Genomic DNA, 26,540 nt, shown 5'->3' on the forward strand with positions numbered 1-26,540 from the left:
TTTTATTTATATGTAAGCATTTCTAAAGCGAATCTTTAAATGTAGCTCAACTATTATATATAATATATGCAATGTTGTTAATTGATTATTTTGTCACTTCTTAAGTAAATATGCCCAGATGTCCTGGATTTCAGCCTCTTACTTGTGAGGAGCTGCTGCTTTTCTGCCTTATGACCAAACAATAAGTTGATTAATCGTGAAAATAATCAGCAGATCCATTGATAATGATAATAGTCAGTAAAGCAAGTTGCAGTCCCAATGGCCATCTGTAAAAGCAAAAATGTCTTTGATGTAATAATCAGAAGGGTGCAGAGCTGTTTGAGTGACTCGGTTCAACAACATCATTATCATTCCGTGTCATTTCAAATGACCAGAAGCAATACTCACACTACAATCACAGTGGCTAACTTTATGAGAACTACATGTTTTAATTGCACTTGCAAATGTATTCACATTTTATTCTTTTTACATTATAATTAACCATTGTTTCCGTTTTTAAGCCTTTGATTCACCACTTAAAAAAAGAAGAAGTGCAGGTTTAAAAACACAATCAGTAAGTTGGAACTAAGTTCAACAGTGTCATACAAACTGTAGGTAGGTAGGGACAATTTCGGTAGGAATGTGCATATGTTCACAAGAAAACAGGGTGTATATGTGGACTAAGTAGGCAAGGCAAGGCAAGTTTATTTATAGAGCACAATTCATACACAAGGCAATTCATTAGTACTCGTTCTAATAATTATTACCATTATTTTTAAACCAAGTTTACTTTCAGGAAACAGAAAAACTGAGTTTTAGAGCAGAACAGGCGAACTTGAATAAAGAATGAGTGCACAACAAAATGTTCTTCAGGACGTTAACAATGTTGACAAGGTCCTGGAGTTCTGTGAGAAAAAAAAGCTCTTCCAATTCATCCACCCCTCAGTTCCATAAAGCCAAACATGAGGGAGGGACTTTGTATCCAATATGTAAGAGAAGGTTCAAGACATGTCTGTCCGTGGGAGTGATCAAGGTCTGAAATGTTGACTTAAAGAACTGGCATCAGTCCATTTATTGGAACCGCGTTTGGGAAAATATGTATTTATGTTTAATCCCGAAACAATAACGATCAAATTAATAATTCTACATCTTTTTAATTTGACTCCCAAGAAAGCTCTATCCCACACCCATAGCACTGTGGGTCAATGGTTAGCAGGTCCGTCTTTCAACCAGGGGATTTGAGGTGCAATCAATGTCTCCTTGAGCAAGACACTTAACCCTGAATTGTTCCCTGTTGCTGTGTCTTCAGTGTATGAATGTAACATGATTATAAGTCGCTTTGGATAAAAGCATCAGCTAAATGACATGTAATGTAAGGTAACAATGTAATGAGAATTAAGTTACATATGATGATTCTTATGTATTTATTTACTGCTACTGTTCCTTTTCATTCTGATAAATATCTTTCAATATTCCATTTTTCTTCTTTTTTGGGTGGTGTGTTGGGTTAGAGTTGTATGACCTATGTGGGCTGTGTGAACAGATATTTTTAAAGACTGGAGGGGAAAATAAGACCTTTTACGGGCAGTCGATGGATGTAATAATATAGGTGGATAAATAAGCTTGTGATCCATGTCCAGTATTACAGATGGCTGTTAATGCTAATGATTATAGTGTTAATATAAATACACATTTTATCACAAAAAAAGCATACCGTTGTTGTTTGTTAGGACACCTTTCCACTGACTTCATAAACACATTTAAAATATAAGTGGCATTGATGCAGCTCAAGATATTGTCCTGTTTCCACAGTGCTACAGTTAATAAAATATAAAACACTAATCCACATAAAAGATCTTTTGTTCACTGTTCTTGTAAAAAAGGCGTGAAACCCATTTTAACAACCAGGGAGGACTGAGAAGCAAAACACCATTTTAAAACCATGTCAGTCAGCATAACTCGATTCAAGGCACTATTAAATTATTTCCTCCTCACTGCTGGATCTCCTCTGCTCAGAGAGGAAACTCTTGTTACCGTGACGACACCTGTGTTAAGCCAAACATTAATGTCATGGGGACGCAACAGTCAGTATTCTTTGGTTTGTGCGGCAACATCAAAATGTAATAACAGACATGACAAGCGATTAAATATGAAATGTCTCATCATCGTCACACAAGTGTTGTTGTGTTGTAAAGTTGCACTCGGTCATATTGAGAGGTAAACACTTAACATTATGGAACACAACAAGTGAGGTCAGTAAAACAACTCTTATCTTAAAAGGAATAAATTGACGTATTCTCCTCAAAGCATATGATGAAGATACGTTGAGGCTCTACTCTGTCCCGTCATCCTGAAACACAACTAAATGTTGCAAATATTCTGAAGATTAAATAAACGCTCCGTTGCCAAGATGCGTCTTATAATCATCCCGCATTTCTTCATCTTGTGGAAGTCGACCTGTACCGCTTTTGTAGCAATAAAAGGAGGAATTTAAACAAAAAAGAGAAGCGCTGATGTTCGTCTCCGAGGTTAGTGCTCAGCTATTACAGACTATTAGTGACAACAAGCAAACACATGAATTGGTCGAGGACACTTTGTTACCGTGCCCTCTTGTTGAAAACTACTTATTTCAACAGGAGGTATATATATATATATATAATGATTTTTTTTTTAATGTTGGAGTAAAGTCTGTGTTTTGTAAATAGAACACCCCCCCAGTATCAGTGCGTTGGCTGGGGTCATAGGGAGCAGAAGTATCTGTTCACGGGAAACGCAATGAGTCCGGCCACAGCGATGCCCAGACTGTCTCCTACGCTGGCAGCGGCCATGGCGAACTCCCTGTGTCTGTCTCCGGTCTGCGGGGGAGAATAGACAGGCGTCAGGGGGGACACACACACACACGGGGACACACACACACACACACACAGGGACACACACACACACACACACGGGGACACACACACACACACACACACACACACGGGGACACACACACACACACACACACACACACAGCAGGATAATCTGTTGAGGGGGGGGAAAGAGAGGGAAATAGTGTGTGTTTGAGCGGACAGCAATGGTCATCCCTATCCCGCTCCATGGGGACAGATCCTGTGATCCAAAAAGGGGGTTATTCATGGAGACTTACCATAACCACTGCTTGCCTAATTTCAACCCTTACCCTAACTTGAACTTAAACCTAACCGTATATAAATATAATGATTTTCATAACGAGCACTTGCATTTTGTCACCAAAAGGAAGGTGAGCCCCCACAATGTGACTGTGTGAACAGATTTATGTCCCCACAACATGAATAATACACACACAATAGAATAATTGTTTTGTATCGCACCTTTCATACATAAAATTAAGCTCAAGTTGAGGTGCAGTTCAAATTATGCAAAAAATAAGTTCATAAAAATAGAATAAAAGATGCAATAAAAAGGAGAAGAAAAATAGTAGTAAAAATGTTCGTAGAAAAAAAAAGAAAAGGGTACAATAATTCAACAGGTGTTTCTATTAGTGCGTGCCAGATATATTGACTTTTGTCAACAGTAATCACAAACGATAAAAGTATGTTGCTTTGTAGAAGCCAAATTGGGGGGCAAAGTGGAAGTGTTAAGTTTGCATTAATGGCTGCTTTCACTGACACATGGATAGCCTGAGAAACCAAACGGACTGACGGAAAGTGGACCTGACCTCCTTGCTGATGAAGTAGAAGGTGTTGACGTATGCTGCTCCGCCCAGCAGGCCCTCGTAGATGACGATAGCGAACACCAGCCAGACACTGGGCAGAAACAGGAAGCGCACTGCGAACAGGAGCAGCACGGCGTTCACCACCTGCGGGGGGTGTGTGTCTACGTATGAATCCTTCAGAATATAGAGAGGAATGAAACTGGAAAGTTTGGTGGATGTGAGAGCTGCTGAAGTGGAGATTTCTGGATCAGAGTCTGAGAAAAAGCTCTTTTAAAGAAATCGGCCTTTAAAGAGATGTTTTGTAGAATTACAGACATGACGAGGGAATAGGATACAAATAATAAACTAATAGGTATCCCCATGAAACTTCACCAATTCATTACTGACATTAAGACAATGATTTACTGTATTACAAGTTTCCTGAAATGTTATGTTTCAATATGCAAATGAGGCATTATCTACTGGTAGCTCTTGGTGAATGTATGATAAATCTACAGACATAAATAAACAAAGTATTCAAATAAACAACTTATTGTGTATTGTGGATGATTTCTTTCCACTTTCCACTGAAAGAAGACGTGTTACATCAGCCAAATAGTCTCAAAGCATAAAACTGAACAGTGCATGAAATGAATAATAATAAATGTCTTTTAATATATAACCTTGACCAGGGTTTTTGCCCGACCACATTTTGTCACCAAATGTGGGAATTAAGGGAATATCCACCTTAAAGCATGTTGGCAGTTACCATTTTGCAAATACTTTTTTCATATGAAATGATTGTTTTGTTTTTGTTGTGTTTCATGAAAACAGCCCTTTGTACTTCATTTCTCACCTGAAGCAAAGAGAGAGCCCACAGATTCCTGATCTTCACACAGCACAGGGACGAACGAGACACCAGCACACCAACTTGGTACAGCGTCTGGTACCTACACACACGCGCACACCATTTTAAGTAGACATCCTCAGGCAATATAAAATGCTGTCGTCATATTCTCTTGAGGTTAACTGACCAGCGATACTGTTCCGCATGGGACAGGAAGAGTTTTGGGAAATACAGGAGCTCCATCTGGGAAAGGAGACGTCGACATTGTTCTGGGCTCAATATTATCACAAAATGTGCCGTTTCTTTTCTAACACCATGCAGCGAGATGAACAGGGTACCGGAGGGATGGAGGGGGGCGGGGGGCTTACCAGACCCTGGTTGATGAAGTACTCAGCGAAGTAGACCAATCCCAGGGGCAACACAAACCTCAGCAGGCTCTGCCCACATAGGAATCAAATTAAGTAAAAGTACAACCGGGGAAATATTTGAGGCAAATAAATAAATACAAGTTTTGAAACTGAACTCACTTTGATGACATGAAGTTTCTCTGTGCAGGTGAGCGGTCCGGAGGTCCTGTCCTCTGCTACATTGAAGGGAAGAACATGGCCTGTGTAGTTATTGAATGACACACAGCGGTACTTACTGATACATTCACAGCAACACCACCTCAGGTTCATTATGTCACAGGCCAGTGCGGATTGGTGATCGGGTCACATGTTGGGGATTGAAGGGATGATTGACAGGTGCCTCTTCCTGTGACAATATTAAGCTTAGCTTACTGTAGTGAAGTGGTCTCACCACTTGGTTGTGCGCTTGGTGCACGATCACGTGACTGTCATGATAAAAAACACTATTTACATATCAGGATATTGTTGGAGAAAATCATCATATAACAGTTTCAACTCCCTACAGTTAGCCATCAAAAAATCATTTATGTAACTTGTTATGTTGGGAACATCTGGTTGTGTAACAAATCTTTCCTAGAGATTGGGAATTTGTGAACAATTAGTAAAAAAAATAAATGTCAGTAAATATTTTGCACCCAAATCAAATAGTTGACAGAGTATTCAGCCCTTGTTTCTTTTTAATGTGTGTAATCCTTTACAGAGCGTGTCAAAAAATAATAAAGGAGACCATGAATATTAGACCTTTGTTTTGTTGCCAATCACACCTACAGTCTAAGCACTCGTTATCGTTTTGATTCTTCGCAGCTCGTTTTGTTTGCACTCTGCCTTTGTGGAGAATAATGCAACGAGGAGAGCATAAACGCCTCCGTTCATGCTCAGAGCGCGCTGAGTCTGCTCAGGCGCTACAGCACCAAGCGTGAGTATGAACATCAGCTCTCGCCTCCTATCACAACTGAGACGTAGATGTGGAGATGTTTTTCCAGCTGAGCCCCGCTGATGAGCACGAGTGACATCCTTCATTGCAGACCAGTTAGCAGTTAACTTCCAATGTATGTCGTCCACACATACACACACAGCTAATAACACAAATATGATTTTGTGGTATTCTTGAGGTAAATGTAAGTCACGGTATAGTTAGAGTGCTGCTAAAACAGAAGTGCGCGTCTCGCTGCTGCAAGCGGGAAATAGTTTTCCTTCGTTTTTCAAAAAGACTTAAAACAACAAATATGGATCGAAGCCGAGTAATTTGGTCAGATCAAAACAAGTTTTGATTTTTGGAAATTAATACATTCAGTCGCTGTGTGTGTGTTTGAGAAAGAGACATAGAGAGGGGGGATAGTTTCTGGAAGTTATTAATAATAATAATAATTTAAACTAAGCTTTGATCCATTGCATACAGGCTAAGGATTGATTTGCATTGCACTATATTAAAATTAATGTTGAAGGGAACGCAGCGCTATCGTGGCAGAGCAGACACACTGAGCCGCTGTTTGAATATAGAAGACACTGCTATTCATTTTGTTCATGTTAAGATACTCTCAATATGTTCACACTCGTTTAGAAATGTTTATTGGAATAACTTTTACTGTGAAAGGTTTATTTGGGCCTTTGAAGTCACATCTCACCATGTTTTCACTCATGATAACATTTAAAAAAGTCACAGAGTCAAATGATAGGAGTCATTAAATTTGTAGGGCACATGCTGTAATTGCTATCTGATTAGATTGCAGCAGTGCGCTGCGACTGGGCCTTCCAAATGAACGTAACAACGGACATGTCGATGCGTTTCTAAACTTCTTCTCACCTTACTGGAGTCGCTCACTGGATTTTCTTCATGTCAAATGATTATCATTCGCACTGCGTATATAAATCGATTGCCTCGATGTACCTGGGATCGAATTCTCCTGCTCCTCCTCTTCCTCCGATCCATCCATCAGCGCTTGTCGGTCCTCGGAGACCACGGCTGTGTATTCCGCCTCCCTGTCTCTCCACTGAGGTAATGAATGGGGGAGGACCAGCAGGAAAAAATAGCTGGTGGTGGTGTCAGTAGGAGCAAAGAAATAAATTAATAAGAACCAGCTCAAAAAAGACAAGACACACAAGGCACGGACTGGAAGCAAGTCAGGGTTGAATTGATCGTCGATGCCAAATTCATAGTATACAAAGTAAAATAGTGAACAATAAGAGGGAAATGTGGGTCATGCATTAGCACAAAAATCTTTGCCTACACACACACATACACACACACACACACACACACACACACACACACACACACACACGAGTCAGAACTTACACTGAAGATGAAATGGGACCGTATTTGGCGTCCGACTGCTCTCATATCTGCTTTTTTGCAAATATGTCACATTAGCTCTCTTATCTTTGAACGCTCCGCACTCACCTCAGCAACATAGCGAACGGGATCACCAACATGATGAGAAGTGTAACCCGGGGTGACAGGCCGACTTGGGTGAGGCCCGAGTATATGAGGGCTCCGGCCACACCGGCGCCGCCAGTGCCTGAGCCCCAAGCTCCCAATACATCCCTAAAGGAGGGGGAGGACCAGCGATTAGTGGATGGTTGGTCGATACGTTACAAAAGAGGGTTTGATTCGGCGGTGCGGTTTGGTTGTGTGTCGTCTCACGACTGTCGCGTGAAAGAGGAACTGTTCCTTTAAGGTTCCTCTAAGGAAGTTCTGACACCAGGGGTTTCACACTCAAGTGGCAAAAATAATCTAAATTAAGGAGGTTAGCTTTTCCTAAAAGGAGTCATTTTAAAACAGCCTCTGTGTCCGCCAGGAAAAGAAAGAAAAGAAGTCAACGGTTTGACATAATAAGAAAATATAAAACCACAGGAAACTATATCATAATGTCTAAACAGCCGTTAATTATTATAATAAAGATATGCATCCATGAATAACGCGCTACTGTTCTTACACTTGAGGTACATGTCATCCCCAACGTCTGTTGATGAGAAGGTGTTACCTGCTGAAGTAGACGGTGAGAGAGAGGAAGGAAAGTTCTCCCAGTCCAGCACCGATACTGGCAAAGATCACACCTAAGACACAGTGGCAGAGAGGGAAGGACAGGCACTCGTGAAAGATCCTTTGTTCGACAAGAGAAGAACAATCAAAATTTGAGTTCCACTTGTTTAAAAGTGTGGCCCACTTTCATGGCTGACATGAAATATATGACATATTGTTAACTTTTGCACTTCATGTGCACACTGTAAAAAACTTCTAGCAGCAGGTCCTGATGTTATCATAATTCTACAGAATAACCGCTGCTGCAACCGATTAGATAAGACGACAGGAATATGTGGAGCTGTATCTAATCTGCTATCAGACTGCTTGACATTTTCACCACCAATAATAGATCAAAAATAAGAAGAAGCTTTACCAAGAATGCTCATCCATACGGCTGAGGAGAAGGACACAAGGAGGAAACTGGTTGCTGCCATGACGGCGCAGAACAACACTCGAAAACTAGAGAAACAGGAATTAAAAAGTACATTCACAACACAGTACAATATTTATGTAGTACACAAACAGGACCCTTTTTGCTCTTTTCACTCTCCAACTACTGAGAAACGGCCCTGTACACGAACCACAATCGATAAAACTCAACACTTTTTAAAAGGAAGAACATAAAAGACCAGCAAAAGGGGAGCATTGTGACCAAGACACATCTGTGGTACGAGCACCAAGGAAGTGTTGGAGTGTCATAGCAGCGATAAAAAAACAGCAAAGTGAAAGGAAAGAAAGAATGAATGTACATCATGCAGTGTCAGAAATGAAGGGGGACAACAGACAAAACCGGCCCAACAAATCTCAGAATGCCCCTAAAGACCAAAGTTGAGGGAGATTAAGGGTAAAGAAGGAAAATGCTGCCGCTGACATGTCATCCGAAAGGCCTTATGGCGGTAAAAAAAAACATTTAAAGTATTTAACACAAAGCGCTGTTGCAGTTTACTCATATTTTGTTATTTTCCCAAGAAATTAATTTCATGCACTGGTCAATTTTGAGATTTCTCCTAAATTCACTAAATGTTACAAGGAGATAATGCTTAATGTTCATATTTAAACACAAACTTTCAGAAAACCGCATGTCAGTAATCAACTGTTTTATGGCGATACTATTAGTATTTGTATATATATATATTGTTTATCCTATTCCCCTGTTGTGTCTTCAAAATGTCTAATTCTACAAAACATGAGCCAGAAGTCTCCACTTCAGCAGCTCTTACATCCCATTTCATTCCTCTCTATATTCTGAAGGATTTTACAAAAGGGATTATTCAGATTCAGATGCATACGACATTCTATGGCTAAAAGCAGGGCCGATATTGATTTTGTATTGCTATTGACAGTCTGCTCTCATTTATGGAGTGAAACAAAGAGATATCCAAAATATCCTCGGTAAAAGCCTTTCACTCTATTATGTCTACAAAATGAAACAAGAATTTTTAACCTGGCTTTGTCCACAATGTTCACATGTGTCGTCTGTAGATGTATGCAAATTAGCACATATTGCATATTTTTACACACATTTTCCAAAAACGTAATACAAAAAATAATTAGTTTTAATGTTAAGTAATCAACTGGGGAAGTTTCATGACGACATCTATTGGTACATTTTGTTCTATTTCTATTTTGTTATATTAAACTGGGGAAAGGGTTTCTGGGTTAGGACCCCATCCTGTTCTTGAGGTCTCAAAGTTAGAAAGTAGTCCTGTTATTGATGTTATTGATCTCAATGTACCAAGTATCCCGAGTTTAGAACTGATTTTGTTTTGTCTACTAACCAATTATGCAGTGCTGGATATAAATATATATGAACAGCTGAATAAAAGCCTAAATAGCTGGAAGGGTCTCCTGCTTTCTGTCACACAAATAGATGATAGTAGAAGAACTTTGATTCTGGCTCATTTCACATTCAAAACAGAAATGTAATGCACTATTTACTATTTATTAAGAGTGCCCCCAAAATGTGTAAATGCCTCATTTTTTAAAGACAGTTGGGGGCAAAAGTTGTTTGGTTTAAGTGGAAATGTCCGACAGTGACATCATGCTAAATGTATGAAGACAAGAGGTAAACATGGAAGAACAATTTACATTAACCAGGGAACGGGGGAGAATGTTCTATATTATGTCCCAAATGAAGGCCACTATTTGAAAATTAGCTGTGACAAAAAGTAACATGAGGCATCAAAAGTAAAGACATTAAAAGATCTAGTGCCAAAATGTGTAAAACTAAATGATGGGATAATTGCTTTTCAATTGTTTTCCTATGGACAAGTGATAACTCACCCATAAGGCAGTTTGTGGATCACAAAGGGAGCGGACAACTTGATGACGAGCGTCGGGAGGATGTCAGCCAACAGCACAGCCTGAGGAGAGAAGCAATGGACCTGTCACTCAGATCAAAGGTCCTCCTCTTTTACAGCATTAGTGTGGTTATAAGTTATATTGCAATCTCGTATTTTCTCTGTTCAAGCCTCACTTTGTCATTTAGCCTCATAACACCTTGGGATTCTGCCATTCTTGGCAGCTGAAGAGATTTTCCATTCTGGTACTTTCATTTCTAGTTTGTTGTATTAGTTTCAGTACCCGTTTATTCGTCTTAGTCTTAAAAAAAAGAACATATTTAAAGAGTAACTAATCCCCGGAGTTTTGGCAAAGTGCATCTACCCTGAGAATTCAAAAGATGCCTCAAGAACATTCAATAGCTATTTCATGAGACGCCCAGTCCCGTCTCGTGTTTCTGTGATTGGTCAGAACTCGTTGCCGTTCTCTTTGGCTCATTTTCAAACCGGAAGCATTCAATATGCACATTATAACACAATGTGTAGAACTCAAACACTTCAAACACACCTGAACAACAAGACTAAATAAAGTGAGAGAAAGTCGTTTGGGGCTTTAGCTGAAGGACCGTCACTCTACTCTAAATAATGACTGAGGAAGTACACCCAACATCTCTCTTGTGGGAAGCTAATAATTATCTGGTAACATACTTAAGGTTAATGTTAGGGTTATTCCCGGTTGTGTACTGAATGTCCATTTACCGCAGTTGAGACAGGGTTGCAGTCATAGCGGCTACTGTTGCTACTGTTTCCACCTTGGAATTCCACGGCCATTGTGGCTGAAGTCTAAATAGGGAAGGAAAAAGATTAAAAAAGGTGAATAATTTGTGCTTCAATCCATTAGCAATAACCGGTTCACTGCAATACAGGCTATTCAAACACAATGTTTGCCTTCTTACAGATGCTGTGGCGTTTTGGGACTGTTGTTTTTGGAGGATGTCGTGAGCGGCGCTCAGCATTACCACATACGCAAAGTTGTTGCACAATCCAAGGAGCCTGGGCAGGTAACCAGATGAGGAGGGAAGATATTTTAAAAAAACGTTATTTAGATTAGATTAATTACCAGGCTTAGAATTCAAAGTCAACATTTGCTAATTTACCACTTATTATTATTTCAGTTCGTGCTCAAGTATTGGAATATGAATGACTAATTACTTTGTGTATTCAATGGTACATTTACCCTAGCTATAGCACTACATCACACTTTCACCAGGTGGCAATAACCATTGGTGACTAATAAACAACATATCATGCATTGCCTCTTCATGTTGTGGTATATTTCGTCATCATGACAAACAAGTGGGAAATCATCAATAACAATAATTCGATTATCTATTTAAGTTATCGATATCCTTGTTCATTTCCTCACATTGAAACAAAGTTCCCATTTGGTTGAAAGTGAACGCAGGAGTGTGTGGATGTGACCGTGGGCTCCATTGGGACTTTAAACTTCAGCTAGCTCGTCTCATCTCGTATTTAATCAACAGCGTTAGTGATAACAAATGGCGGCATTAACTAGTTAAACAGTGTCGGTCTCGGTAAACTTTAGCTCATTAAAAACAAATGGTCACTCACCAAAACCCACTCCAGTTGCGCCATTGTGTGCAAGTACCTACAATTAACAGATAAACAACACCTTCAGCGACTCGTACGACACAATGTGTTTGTAATTGTGATTATTTATCAGGTCGAGTGAAACAAACCGTCGTCCCCGCCGTTGACGTCAGGGCGTTGAACTGCGTTGATGCTGGTCCGCTCCATGTTGACGGAACAGCGCGGGACAAAACCAAGCGAACGTTGATAAAAACGTAACACTAAAAACGTAACACCGGTAACGTAGTTACCGGTGTTACGTTTTTAGTTTCACGTAGTGGTATAGCTGTCGTCGTGAATGCCGCTTGGTTTAATTTTGTAATGAAGTGTCAACCCCACTCATATTCATAATAATATATACTGTACAAATTAAACAATTCGACATTCACGAGTGCACCTACATGTTATTTTCCTATTTCCAACAGCTGTCTGTAACTCCGACAAGGACGCGTTGGTTCAGAGTCGCCAGTTAACACGGTCGCTTCTTAAACCGTAACACCGGTACTGGTACTGGGCTAACGTTGGTACCGGGTTAACACGGGGCGCATCGTAGAGTCAGCTCCCGTGGAAGATAGGCTCCGGCCATAGACTCTACATAAGTGGCTGACATTTCTGTGTCAACTTTAACGTCGTATGTCGTACCAAATCGCGGTGTTTCATGAAAATAAATTCACGCTGAAACAAAACCCACTCTCAAACGTTCCCACTGCTGTCTGGGATACATACGTTTCACGTTTATTAGCACATTACAGTATGTTGTGATATCAGTGTTTTGTTATTAATTATGTGTCGCTTTTAAGGCCGCACTTGTTATGTATGTTATGTTATGACTTAGGTTTGTATTTAAACCCGCTTGTGAATTAATCATTTAAAGTGTAATGAATGTATTATAACACACTCTAAGGATTTGTTCGGTGTACTGAATTATCACGTTTTCATTATTTATGCACCGTCGCTGACACTTCATAATGCTTCATAAGAGGAATTGTAATTGTTGACATATCTTTTTCTATTTAACAGTGAAAAAAAAAATTTAAAAAAAAGAAGGTTTGTAACAAAAATATTGAGAACTTAAATAAAAGTTGAATTGGGAGGGTTCAAATTAAGTGTTACGCAACAACCTGCAGGATTTTTTTTTTAAATAGTCCGGGCGTTGTTGACACAAAATGAGTATGAATACAACAATACTGATAATCTTGTGTTATCATTAGTGGCAGAACATACAGTACTTGGATATGTTTATACTTTGCATTAAACTAAGCATTAATGCAGCCAAACACAAAGTATAATATGTCTCTCTGAAATGGTGTGGGGCAAAAATACAGAGCCTTACAAAGTGGAAATACTCAAGCAAACTATCGGTATCTTACTTTCTGTGTGGTCTGAGATGAGAAGGTGGGCTGATTGCTGATAATAATTTCATAAAGCTGTAGCCTGCAGAGCCAGTGCTTCACTCCATGATGAGCCATGGCCTTCGCCGCTCTTCTCACTGTGCTGGTAGGTGAGGAGACAAACATGATATTATTCTGTGGTGATTCATCTGCAGGCATCAACATTGGGTGTTTTTTATGGCTAAAAGCAGTAAAATTGCTCTGTAATTATACATTATTATTATTATAATATTGGCAGTTCCTTTTAGTGGAAATGATCCTTTCAATAGAATTTAAAACATGAGTCATTCAGAGCTGTATTGCAAATTCACATTTGAAAATGTAGATCTCCTTAAACACACCGTTTTCTTTTGATAACCGTCAGGAAATAACTGTCGAATGCTTAACTTCCCGACTTTGTTTCTGACAACATTGGCTGCATCCGCATGGTGGAATCAAAGCGAAGCGGAAAGGGCAGACTCTTGGGTAGACATGCCTAATATAAGACAATGACATATTCATATGCAAATATGGTTTTAACCTCCTCATACAGCCCACTAATTAAGCGTTAGAGCTTGCTTGGTAATCTGTTTTTTGGAGGGATTAAACAATAATAACAATAATTAGTGGGATGGTGGATTTTGTTACCCTCCGAAAGAACCAGTTTAGTTGTTTCTTTTCCACGTTTTAAATCTTCATGCTAAGCTACGCTAACTAGGTGCTGGTTGTAGATTTATATTTATTGTACAAATACAAGTGTGATATACCAATCTTCACATCTAACTCTAGGCAAGAACGCAAATAAGCCTATTTCCTAAAACTTTCACTTTAACCCAAGATCATTTAAAAATATTTCAAATACACTCGTCTCTGCTGGTGCATTATAGCATATCTTGGTAGAAAATCTCCATCTGCAGATTAGTGGAATAGTGGGACACCAATTGGATTGTGTTACATTATGTTTACATGGTTTTGTGGTTTCATTATTGCTTTTTTGAGGTTTGCTTGGGGTGGAGGTGAGGAGCTCCATCATCGGGGGGACGAATGCTCTTCAGAGAAAACAATGGCCGTGGATGACCCACCTGAACATAACGGATGGTGTCAAGAACTGGCGCTGCGGTGGCAGCATCATCCACGAGCAACGGGTGCCGAGTGCTGCAAACTGCTGGAAAACGTAAGTGTGAGTGTGTGTCGGTTTTCGACACTAAACTATAAGCAAAGAAATTGTAAACGCTCAGAAATTGCAGCATCCTCATTGCATCACCTCATCATTCCTGTCTGCTAATAATATGAGGCAAAACCAGGCGCTGTTTATACAGCCCTGGACATATACTCGCATGTTAGAATATTAATGTTCGCCGTATGTTTTTACAGGTATTATCCAAAAATGTGTGTGTTTGTGTTGACAGAGATCCTGTGGCGAACTTGATTAAATCAATGATTTGGGTTGGCTCACACAAACTACGAAAGTGAGCTGCTGAATACATCTCGTGTTTCATGTCCCACTCAGAGGTCAAGGCCCTGAGCACCGGCAGCTACGAGAACCACAAAGCTGGATGTCCCAATTCCAGGCCCAAAGCGAGTCAAGCCAGTTAGTCTGCCCGAGGCGGACGTCAAATTCAATTTATCACCGGCTGCGGGAACATCAAGACAGAGTTCTGCACATGAAGCAGCAGGGACACACTGTATAAAGACAAATGAATACAAACACACTTGTGAATGGTCATAAACAAGATGTGTGACCCTGCAAATCAGAGTGACACAAACAGACTTCTAAACAGCATTTAGAAAGCTCTCTCTCTCTCTTTCCTTCTTAGGAGCTGCAGATTCCCATCCTCCCTGAAAGTGTGTGTAGGGAACAGCGTCCTGAGCTGCCTGATCACGTGCTGTGTTCAGGGGCAGCAGGAAAGGACGCAAAGTGAGTTGGGCTATTTCAGTCACTTGAAATATTCAACTGTTTGTTTACAGCCAATCCCGTTAATCTGGTGTATTGAGTCATAATTCTCGCGGTACCTACGCTTCCTGAAGGCAACGTAGTTGAGGCAGGTCCTCAGCCGTCTTTGTTTACACACGCCCCTGTAGTTGAAACCACACCCCCCACGCCAGATCCGGGCCAAAAGTCTGAACCTAAAAAAATAAACGTTCTGAAAGTGTAAAAAATATTTGAACCCGAAAAAATAAGATTCGAAACTGTAAAAAAAAGATTGAAAGTTGAAAATATAAAATACTGAAAACTGAATCAAAATTATATTTAACCCAAGAAAACTTTTTATACACTTATTTTTCTTTCAAATACATTGTTGAATTTTTCTAAAGTTCAAGACCAAAACTTGAATTTTCAGGTTCAAATCTATTGGCCTGGATTTGGCTCCATATTTGAGCCCTAAGGGTTGGAAAGATTGCACTATTAGTTAGTAGTTAAAAGTAGCTCCACCACAACCGCCAACAGTAAACTGCTATTTACGCATGGATGTAATCACAATCCATATATAACAATATATTAGTTACAGGGGCCGTTTTACTGCAGAATGAGTTACAGCGATTGTTGTCGCACAGACCGCCCGGGCGTCTACACCAAAGTGTCCGAGTATCTGCACTTCAACAGCTACCAACAAACCCAAACACAATTCACAAGACAGATATTCTGTAAAAAAAAAAAAAGTGGGTTCCTCAGCCTCCTTTGAGTTATTGCATTTGCAAGATTCCACCATGCCCGAAGAAAAACAGCCAGCTGCCCACCGGCCGGAGCTTACTTTCCCATTTTACATTAAAATAGGTTTCTAAAAAACATTTGAAGGATACAGTAAATAAAGTATCACAATCGATTCATGTTTGATCAGTGCTGGTGGGCTTTTATCAATCAAAATGACGTTCACAACTCTTCCAAACAAGGTGGAGGGACAGGGGAGGAGAAAATGCTTTGACCGCGCCCACTTGGGAGACTGGCAGTGTGTACCATTTCAAACCATTGGCAGAGTTTCTAATGAGTCACTTAGTTATAGAGTATCTTCATTATCTGGGAGGCGTATTCATTTAATTAACCTGGGAATCGCTTGTGCTAATTGTTGCATACACCGAGCTAGTGCTAACCACTAGCATCCACATATCCCAGCCTTGCATGTAAAACTCAAATTCATGTTTGATCAGCGCTGTTTTCAGTTTTGAAAACGAGCAGTGATTGACAGCTTCCTTAGAGACTCCTTGCCTGTGATTGGTTGTTTTCCTTCAGGCCTGGTGGAAGCTTTAAAAAGCCATTAGGAGCAGAGGAACCAGAGTATCTGACTAATGTAACACTGTCAGGAGACAGTGACAGTTGGAGCACGTCATAAAAAGTGGTTTTATAAAAGTAAGCCACTGCATCGTAAAAAGCTCTGAAAATAGTTCCTTCCTGCATTTTCTATTTTTGTCTGCGCCCATCTCGCTGGTTTAACGAAGGCGGGGCTTAACCGACAAACCGTGATGTCACCAACATCTATACGCCAAACCGGATTATTGACATCCAATCACACACACCTTGTCCTGATGATGGAGATTAGCGGTGTTTAGTTAATAATACCTCAAGATGATTTTCTCACCAACTTTGTGACATTCAATATTCAAAAAAACAAAACAAAGTCAGCGAAACACTTCTTTTTGAAAACCTTATTCCCAGGAGGCTCATCAACAAATCTCTTTTGATAGAGCTAGACTCGCTTCTAGTATTTGTGCTAAGCTAGGCTAAACACTAACAGAATTCACCAATATACAGGGGAGAAAAAAACAAAAAAAAGAATGCATGCACATTTACACAGGTAGTGCCTTTAAATAGACCGTGCAGACTCTGAGCACCACCTTGACCTCCTTAAGTTCACATCTGGATAGGCAGCAGTACTTCCCATCTTAAAAGGCACATACACATCAATGCACTGCAGGCAAACTTTACTTCAACCTGAATAATTAAAAAAAAGGTTAAATAATGAGCAGGAAAATGCAATCACTTATTAACTTAGGTGGCCTCAGTAACACATTTGGCTAAATGACGTTGGAACGCCTAGTAAAATGTTGTCTTAAAAATAAAAAGGATGACAGATTGAATTGAGAAGGTCTTCCAAACTGTCACGTCAGAAGTTTGTGTTACTTTACGGTTTTGGTCTGCTGATCAGTGTCCAACCAAACAGACAGTCTCTTCCTTACGAGGTTGCTTAGCAGCGGTCTATTCTGTATGTCCCGACTAATAACTGGCTAACCTCTACATACACACCAACATCGTTACCTCAATTATCCTCGAAATAGCATCAATCAAAGCAGGTCCACACAGCAGCCTTGCAGCAGTGATTTACTGCGATACCATGATGTCACTTTGGACATCAAAATGTTTCGAGTGCATTAACTTGTCCAAGTCGTTAGAAAAATGAACTGAAAACTGTGGGACCCTTTGACTTGTGACGGCCGAGTGCTGTAGTAACAAGAGTATGGTTGGTAAAGGCCACCTCAGTCCTGCTCATAGTGGCAGCGGTGTTTTGGACTGCACCTGCAGCTCTATACTTGGGTCTGAGGGGGGCTGAGGAGAGCTGCTGCTGCAGCTTCTCTCCGTCTCTGTCGCCTCCCCCTCCTCAGTCGTCGTTGCGTCCCCATCCTTTGTCGCCTCCCCCTCCTCCTTCTTCGCATTCTTCTCAGCTTTCTGTTTCTCTGCCCTGGTTTTGAACCTCAACCCGTGGCCTGTCAAACCAAAGGTTGGATTATTTCTATTGAACAAAGGATAGGATCTTTGACTTTGAGAAACAAGCTAAACTAATCAGATATATTCGTGATTAGCACTCAACTAAAATCTTGTGATCGTGTTATCTGTGCATGTACTGACTTGGGCAGTCGGCCACCTCCTTGAAGGCCTTCTTCTTACAGCAGCCTCGACACAGGTTGAAGACACATTTATTTCCCTGCGGAGCAAAATAAACCGTATTAGCTGCGGAGATGTTCTCCTGATTCTTTGGCTAAGCTGAACAACACACACAGAATGTCACAACGTCTTCGATACGAAACACACACTGACCTTTGGGTTCCCACACTGCTCACACTTGATGTACTTGGCTGTGGGGGAAGAAGAGGAACACTTTTTTTTCAGCATTCTACTTTGTGCCAAAGAGGAACTGGGCAGTCTGAGGGGGAAAGCGACGAGGTCAGACTCACGTTTCTGCTCGGGACTGAAGTTCTTGTTGGGGTTTCGGGATCTCTTCTTCTGCTTGTTTTTCGAGAGTGTGTCAGCCGTTGCGTCCAAATCCTCGAGCGCCCTCTTCTGACACATTGTCTTCTGCACCTCTGAGCCCTTGCTGTTGCCGTCTGGCTCCTTTGGCCTGTATGGAACAGCCAGTAAGGTTAGAGAACTCCAGATAATTTATTTTCTTGCCCGCAGTGGCAGCTCCCTCAACGTCAAGTCTACAAATGGATGATAACTGTATGAAAGAGAAAAGATCCTAAAACAACAAAGTATGGCGACTCACGCTGGTCTGACATACGGCTGGCAGATCCAGTGGGGAAACGGCAGGCCGCCCTCCTTCTCCTTCTCCTTTCCTCTGGTGATCTCCTCCTGCACAGACACGCATATGGTACAGCTACTGGAGGTATGTATATTTTGTCCATCAGCAAAACATCCATGCGTGGTTGTCCCAGTAACACTCATTAAAAGGCTCGATGTCACTCTGACAAGCTAGATTGTTGCTGCGCATTTGCTAAAGCTGGGGTAGGCAGTTTTTTTTCTCTCTCCCTTTTGGCATCTTTGGGTAAGAATTCCATAACAACCTTTAATCATAATCTGAGGTAAAACTAGACTTCTGCTCTTCTGGTTGGCTCCGTTTTCAGGCTTTAGAAAATCCTGCCCCTGACAGGGAGACTTTGACCAATCACAGGTCATTTCAGGGAGAAGGATTTCAGGGAGAAGGCGTTCCTATTGGTCATTCTCCAAATGCAGACGTTTGTCTCTTCAGATGGCGAAGGCCTGATTCAACAGCGCAACATTCTTCAGAAAAAGTGTCAAGAAGGAAGAGTCCGAGGCCACTCCCCCAAATGTATCGCCATGAACGTTAATAACGAACATGTTATCACTCACAGCTGCCCGTACGATCGTTACATTTGGGCCGAATTAAACAGCCTTCTTACAGTCCTGCGACGGCCACAGATTGTTTTCTTTTTTTGTCAGAGCATTTGATTGACAGCTGATTTGATTGACAGCTGTTGAGATGTAATGAGAATTTAAAAAAACAAACATATTTTCAAGAGTTATGGATGCTGTTATTTTTTAATTCAAGTTATAACCATCAGTGAAATAAATGATTTATTTGTTGTTTATTTCACAGATTTATTGGTATTTACAAATTACCAATGTTTGTAAGTTTATTGTTGTTATTTCCTACTTTGTTGTGCTGTAGCCTCTGGGCGGAGTTAGCACCGTTAAGAGTCCAGTTATGAATGACATATCAAAGGCTTGTGACTTTTAGTCGTTCGAAATACATCTGTGTCTGACGGCAGGAGGAGAAAGCTTTCATGTCTTCTCCTACTTAAAAGACAACAGAGAAGGCTGAAGAGGAGGAGAAGGAGCTGGTTCAGAATCACAACTGCTGTCCAAAAACCGTACTGACAGGAAAGAGGCAGAGGAGAAAGCAGTGTGGGCAGTAATGAGAACTATTAGACTCCCTTAAATCCTACACACTTGACGTTTGACCTTAATGTATTTTACAAAAGTGTTATTAAAGTTTCTTCTGAAAATTCACTGTCTCCGCTTCCTCAGCGGATCCTTTTTAACTCTGCTGTGTGCTGTTACCTGGCAGCGCAGCCTCAGCTTTTTGCTGACACCAGCCAAACCCTCCAGGTTCTTCACCTTGGCCAGCTCCTCTCTCAGGTCATGGTGGATCTGCAGCCTGCACACACACACACACACACACACACACAATGTCACAAAAATCTCTTAATAAAAATCATAAATGTTAGATGTGTTCCCAGAATACAGTGAATACACTACATGGCCAAAAGTCAATGGACACCGAGGGGAGAGAAACAAGCAACAGTAAATGTCAGCGACATGCAGTCGAGCCTGAAATGAAACCAAACTCCTGATGGATGCAGAATAGTTCACGTTCGCATTGCAATGCGTCTTAGGTGCTAGATATTTCCACGCCTCTCATGCTAACAGCAGACTGTATATAAGTGGACGTAGTTGTCGTGGCGTCACCCACTGGTTTGTGGATTGGCGTTATGAGGCTTCGAGTTCTGTGTTTTTTGCAACCATGGAACGTAAGTTACACTATTTGGAATGCGGAGGAGACCTGTCAATCACAGTAAGACCCGACCTAAAGCATACCCTGCTTTATGGTCTGTTGGACTATAATTTACTAAATGAACATCATGTTGTATTAAAGATGACTTGAAACTAGAGATTGAGACCATAAACTACTGAGTGAATGAATCAAGAGACAAGTAGAGTCATCTTCTCATAGACTTCTATACAATTAGACTTCTTTTTGCCATTGGAGGAGTCACCTCCTGCTGGTCAGAAGTTTTAAAGACACTTCCGCATCAACTTTATTGGTTTCCGCCTGCTGCCAACCCGACATTTCCTATAGCTGATAATTCACGTTCAAAGCATTCAACTTTTGAAGCAGCCGCAGGGACACGGTTGCTTCTCTGCTGAAGGCGTGTTGGACCGCGCTTGCTGTTGCCACAGTAACCACGAGGAGTTCCCAAAATCAACCAGGGCTGACATCTTAAGGATTCTGACTTTAATGTGGGTAATTCATGTTTTAAACCTTCAGGGACACCCCGGACACCCAGGTCTGGCAGCTCAAACCTCCTCGTTGCACTACGGACAAAGCTGACAAGCATGGGACAATCGTGAATTCTCTTCAGTGAGGCCGTGCTTGTGGAATCGGCTTTAAAACTTAAGTATGAAATATTTGGTTTATACATTTATTTATCCCATTTCAACCACTTGAATTGCAAGCTTCTTTTGTGTAAATTGTTTAGTTTTAATCTTGTACTATAAATGTTGTTACCTTGTATGTGAAGCAACTCGAGATTTAATTGTGTCTATTTGAAATACTACGTGTGCTGTCCACATTAAATGTATTATTAATATAATATAAGGATGATTACTATGTTATCCAACTTGGAGTAATTTCCCTGTGTTACGGTACAGAAAGACGAGACGTACGTGTGGTGCCAGAGCTTGAAGAGGTGTGCTCGTACAAAGGACAGAGTGCAGGGGGGATACTGCTTCACCACCTCCAGATATTCCTCTGCCATCTCCCACACGGGTGGGCTGCATTCTTCAAACAGCGCCGGGTTGTGGAGGTTCCCCTCTAAAAAAAATTATATAAATAATAAACATTTCAAAAAGGTGCAAATCCTGAGCACAAATGTACATTAAATACACATTCTACATCCTGAACTAAAGTGCATAATGAGACATTGGAGACCTGCACTCATGACTCCCTGCACTCCCGTCTCCTGAATGCAGCGCTCCACATCACTCAGGTGCTGAATGTTGCCGTTTGCAAACACTGGAATATTTACTGCCTTCCTGCAGCAAAAAAAAAAAAACACACACACAAACCAGTTCATGAAAAGATGTTTTTATCGGGAGAGCTGGTCACATGCTGACATTCCAGATTGAATACAGGGCAACAGGGTGGTGGCAGCTCACCGTACTGCCATAATGTGCTCCCAGTTAGCGATGCCTGTCATGGCCCCTTTCTGGTCTTTTGTTCGGCCGTGCACCGTAATCAGCTGGGAAGAGATGTGACAAAGCCAAAGCGTAGGACCAGTTTAACACCCTCCTTATGCTTCCTGAAACTGGCAAATTCCCCAGATAAATATGAATTAAAAAAAGCTGCATTTTAAAAATATTTTCTAATAGGACAGTTAATCATTGATCCCACCTGACACCCGGCTTTCTCCAGCATCTGGGCATAGCGGACCGTCCTCTCCAGCTCCTTGAACACGCGGATCTTGCACGTAATGGGAACAGAAAGCTTTTCGTGCGCCAACCTGACTGTGAAATGAAGAGGGGAATGTTAGCCGACAACCGGCACTACACTGGTACATTTTCACGTAGTTCATCCCAGAGTCCGACAATCCATTAAAGGCAGACTCACCCATTTTCTCCAACAGCTCCCACTCGTCTTGGAGGAAAGCTCCGTAGTGCCCTTAGAAACAAGCGTCAAAACAGGTTTAGTTTTCTTTCCACTCAGTCTGGATGCAGATAGGCGTCAGTGTCTTCTCTGACACGAGTACCAGGAGTTGCCAAAGTAAGAATTCGTGGGGGGGTTCATGTCTGTGTGAACTGTGCGTACCTCTCTTGGCGATCATCTGCGGACAGCCTAGGTTGAGGTCGATGGCATCGCAGTAGTCCTGGGCCAGCAGGGCGGCCTGAAGGAACACCTCCGGGTCGTTGGCACAAAACTGACATACAGGGAGAACAACACTGCGACTTACTGGCACTACATGGAGGAACGATGTTAAAGGGGAACTCCGGTATTTTTAAACAGAACCAACAGGCTGGATCAAGAGAAACGTAAAGAAAAACATTTTATTATGTTGTCAGACATCTATAATAACAATACATGTCTGTTGGTGGCAAAAACAAGCACTATTAGTGGACGTAGATTGACGGTAAGAAGTTTCCCTGAGCAATTGCATTGCAGTCCTGTTTAGCAGCAGCTGTCTGCAGCCGTTTCCCTCAATACTGGACCAATTATTTTTAAAAACTGTTGTGCCCATTAATTACAAAACATGGGAAAATAGGGTCCAGGTTGAAAAACACCAAAGTTACTCCATTAAAAGTAAGAAAAAATGCATATGAAAGATCATGACGAGACAACAAACATGCTGGAGAATGTTGACCGTGCCCGTGCGGATGCTCACCTGTGTGATGAGAGGTCTGTCCTCCTGACACACCTCATTGTAGAGGTTTTCCCGCCTGTAGTTGGCATCGCGGACAAACACCTGGGCATGCAGCATGGGGGTGTAGCAGAGCTGGGCGCCATGCCGGCGGCTGAGCAGGCGCCAGGCCAACTCGCTCTGGTCCACCATGGGTGCCACCACAAAGCGGGCCTCCTTCAGGGTCTTCCTCCAGAACTCGAAGCCCTGGAGCTTGGCCATCGCAGTCGACTTCACTGGAACAGGAAGTAAATAAATCATTTACGATTGTGGTTAAGTGGTAAACACAATGGACAGATTAAGGAGATCGCATTCAGTATTGAATGTTAACCGTGTTTAATTTCAAAACATAAAATCTGATAATAAAAATACAGAATTGCACCAATAAATGTGCAACCTTTTATTACCCCAGAATGTTTGGGTTATGTGAACATCTCTTTCGAACACCAGCTTTGGACTTCTTTCTAGTCCATCCTCAATATTTGTATACTGCTCACTAAGCATTAAATTAAAAATAATAATAATAATTAATTAAGTTAGTTTGATAGTTTCAATAAACACATCTGAACTACACATTTAAACAAATAACCTCCTGGCTAACTCCAGCATATTTAACTCTACAGACATGTTTATTTACAAGCACGGCCCCGAAGAAGTGCACTGAATAGAGCCAAATAACATGAAGCTGTGCTGCCATTTAGCTAGCAAAGCTAACTGCGGTCAGTCGCCGTGTAGCACATGATGCACCACCGCGGCACACAACCAGGACATGTCGCGCGGTTCTGTTCCTTTGGCAGCTTCACGCGCTGCTCTTGGCACGTTCTAGCTGTGCCGTTACGTATCCGCACAGCGCCGAGTCTTCATAGCGTGTTTCACCTGTAATATTGTGGTTTTGTGTGGGGTATTCCTTGCGCAGCGGTTTCCAAATGTGTGCAACGGCGAAATAGGACCGGTGGGAAACTTTACTCAGGGCGTTTTTCCGGTTGTGAGAAATGATAGTTGGTATCCACCTACTTTGCTGTGTGATCGCCCCCTTCCGGCGTGGCGTGCAGGACCAAGATGGAAGCAGTGGGTGGAAAAGACAAATTCAGACCGTATACTTAATTCAAAGTAGCAATATAAGCACGTACAAATACTTAATTACAAGTAAAAGCCCTGCATACTAAATATTAAACTCTATTATTAGAGGTAGAACAACGTGTTATGCCAGAGTGGTCCCTGTGTACCAGTATAGGTGGAGCGGCCAGTATAATCTGTAACAATGTATTCATGTTTTCTATATAAAATCACAACCATATCCTGCTTGATAGCCATACAATTTACACAGTCCTGTAATAAAAATATTTTTAAAGTAATGGTGCGTTCACCACATCAGTTTATTCGCCAGTCAAGTTGTGTTCATTTGTGTCTTTATACTTGTTGTGGACATCCCATAAACGTCGGAACATCTAACGCCCTCGTGTTTGGATTCATAACATCCACCCGTAGGCTCACACAGCTCGGGGAGTTTCACCGACTCCGTCTCGATAACTTCCGCTTCCAGCGCTACGAGAGCAGCTGCAGCCCAACGGGCGGAGCATCTCAACGCTGATTGGCTTTCGCAACCTGGCAGTTGAAATATTTCACGCGTCTATCGCAACGCCTGCCGTATTTCGCAACCATTCGTGACTGTGCATTCACTTTGCATGGGATCTACTTCGCAACGTATTTGGTGTGAACGCCCCATTAGTAATGATATAAATAAACAATTTAATTGCTGAAAAAAGCAGCTGCATTGGGAGTTGGGATACAGACAAATATTACATATTTATTAATAGCCAAATGAAAAAGACCAGCCTGTGTCATGAAGGGCTTGCTCATATTGGCTCAGTAGAGACACACAAGAAGGCGACTTGAGTTCTGATTTTTTTTAATGCACTCTCTGGACAATTACACGATTGGGTAAACCTGGATGTTTCTCAGAATATATATTTGTTTTCACAAATAACAATTCAGTTAGTTTGCACTGATATCAGGGACATTTAGTAGGAATTTGTACACACATCATGTATGATGAGAATATATATATATATATATATATATATATATATATATATATATACATACATATATATACATACATACATACACACGCACACACACACACAGTGCATCCGGAAAGTATTCACAGCGCTTCACTTTTTCCACATTTTGTTATGTTACAGCCTTATTCCAAAATGGATTAAATTCATTATTCTCCTCAACATTCTACACACAACAACCCATAATGACAAAGTGAAAACTGTTTTTTGCAAATCTTTCAAAAATAAAGATTTGAAAAAACATAACATGTACATAAGTATTCACAGCCTTTGCTCAATAATTTGTTGAAGCACCGTTGGCAGCAATTACAGCCTCAAGTCTTCTTGGGTATGATTCCACAAGCTTGGCACACCTATTTCTGGGCAGTTTCTCCCATTCTTCTTTGCAGAACCTCTCAAGTTCCATCAGGTTGGATGGGGAGCGTCGGTGCACAGCCATTTTCAGATCTCTCCAGAGATGTTCAATCGGGCTCTGGCTGGGCCACTCAAGGACATTCACAGAGTTGTCCCGAAGCCACTCCTTTGTTATCTTGGCTGTGTGCTTCGGGTCACTGTCCTGTTGGAAGATGAACCGTCGCCCCAGTCTGAGGTCCAGAGCGCTCTGGGGCATGTTTTCATCCAGGATGTCCCTGTACATTGCTGCATTCATCTTTCCCTCAATCCTGACTAGTCTCCCAGTTCCTCCCGCTGAAAAACATCCCCACAGCATGATGCTGCTGCAGAAATTGTTCTGTACCCTCAGTGGAAACAGGATGCACCTGAGCTAAATTTTGAGTGTCATGGCAAAGACTGTGAATACTTATGTACATGTTATGTTTTCGTTCTTTATTTTTTGCAAATAGATTTGCAAAAATGTGCAAAAAACAGTTTTCACTTTGTCATTATGGGTTGTTGTGTGTAGAATGTTAAGGAACATAATTAATTTAATCCATTTTGGAATAAGGCTGTAACATAACAAAATGTGGAAAAAGTGAAGCGCTGTGAATACTTTCCGGATGCACTGTATACATTCTGTCAGACAAAACACAAGTGTACACATACTGCACATTTAAATCACAGTGAGTCACGTTTCTTTATAAGACAGAACAAAATACATCTAGGAGAGAGCATGATATTAAGTTGTCTTACATTAGAATAAAATAATCTATGACATCTGAAAATAAATACAATATTTAATTTAATGACCAGTCATATAGAAGCATTAAAAAAATAAAAAACATATTTGTTTCTTCTTCCCTAGCATATATTTCAGGTGTATTGTTAAAAAACAAACAACAACACACCATTGTTTTGGTAACTTGTCCAGCTGACCAGTCTCAC

The 26,540-nt window shown here is 41.1% G+C and overlaps 2 protein-coding genes across 5 annotated transcripts; both read right to left on the reverse strand.

Moving 5' to 3' along the window:
- Nucleotides 1-660: 660 nt before the first annotated feature.
- Nucleotides 661-13,357, reverse strand: cln3 (CLN3 lysosomal/endosomal transmembrane protein, battenin). 4 transcript variants are annotated; one of them, XM_034540441.1, is made up of 16 exons: nt 12,138-12,935; nt 11,974-12,099; nt 11,846-11,882; nt 11,170-11,266; nt 10,973-11,056; nt 10,218-10,297; nt 8,308-8,393; nt 7,894-7,966; nt 7,311-7,454; nt 6,798-6,940; nt 5,030-5,109; nt 4,871-4,939; nt 4,690-4,745; nt 4,512-4,605; nt 3,680-3,820; nt 661-2,834 (listed from the first exon to the last, which is right to left on the reverse strand). In XM_034540441.1, the coding sequence occupies exons 2-16, from the start codon at nt 12,029-12,031 to the stop codon at nt 2,718-2,720; spliced, it is 1,359 nt and encodes a 452-aa protein (XP_034396332.1). In that variant the 5' UTR covers nt 12,032-12,099; nt 12,138-12,935; the 3' UTR covers nt 661-2,717. The 4 variants fall into 4 exon arrangements, with proteins under 4 accessions (XP_034396332.1, XP_034396335.1, XP_034396331.1 ...); XM_034540444.1 differs by having other exon boundaries at nt 3,680-3,789; nt 11,974-13,357; XM_034540440.1 differs by having other exon boundaries at nt 11,974-12,935.
- Nucleotides 13,358-15,540: 2,183 nt separating this feature from the next.
- dus1l (dihydrouridine synthase 1-like (S. cerevisiae)) lies at nt 15,541-24,121 on the reverse strand. The gene is made up of 14 exons (XM_034540183.1): nt 24,016-24,121; nt 23,125-23,375; nt 22,554-22,662; nt 22,356-22,406; nt 22,140-22,252; nt 21,905-21,987; nt 21,678-21,781; nt 21,413-21,560; nt 20,027-20,123; nt 18,711-18,796; nt 18,400-18,563; nt 18,263-18,300; nt 18,074-18,149; nt 15,541-17,931 (listed from the first exon to the last, which is right to left on the reverse strand). Exons 2-14 carry the CDS (start codon nt 23,359-23,361, stop codon nt 17,714-17,716), a joined length of 1,524 nt encoding a protein of 507 aa, XP_034396074.1. The 5' UTR covers nt 23,362-23,375; nt 24,016-24,121; the 3' UTR covers nt 15,541-17,713.
- Nucleotides 24,122-26,540: the final 2,419 nt, after the last annotated feature.

The sequence above is a fragment of the Cyclopterus lumpus genome, chromosome 8 (assembly GCF_009769545.1).
Source record: "Cyclopterus lumpus isolate fCycLum1 chromosome 8, fCycLum1.pri, whole genome shotgun sequence".
NCBI classification, from domain to species: Eukaryota; Metazoa; Chordata; class Actinopteri; order Perciformes; family Cyclopteridae; genus Cyclopterus; species Cyclopterus lumpus.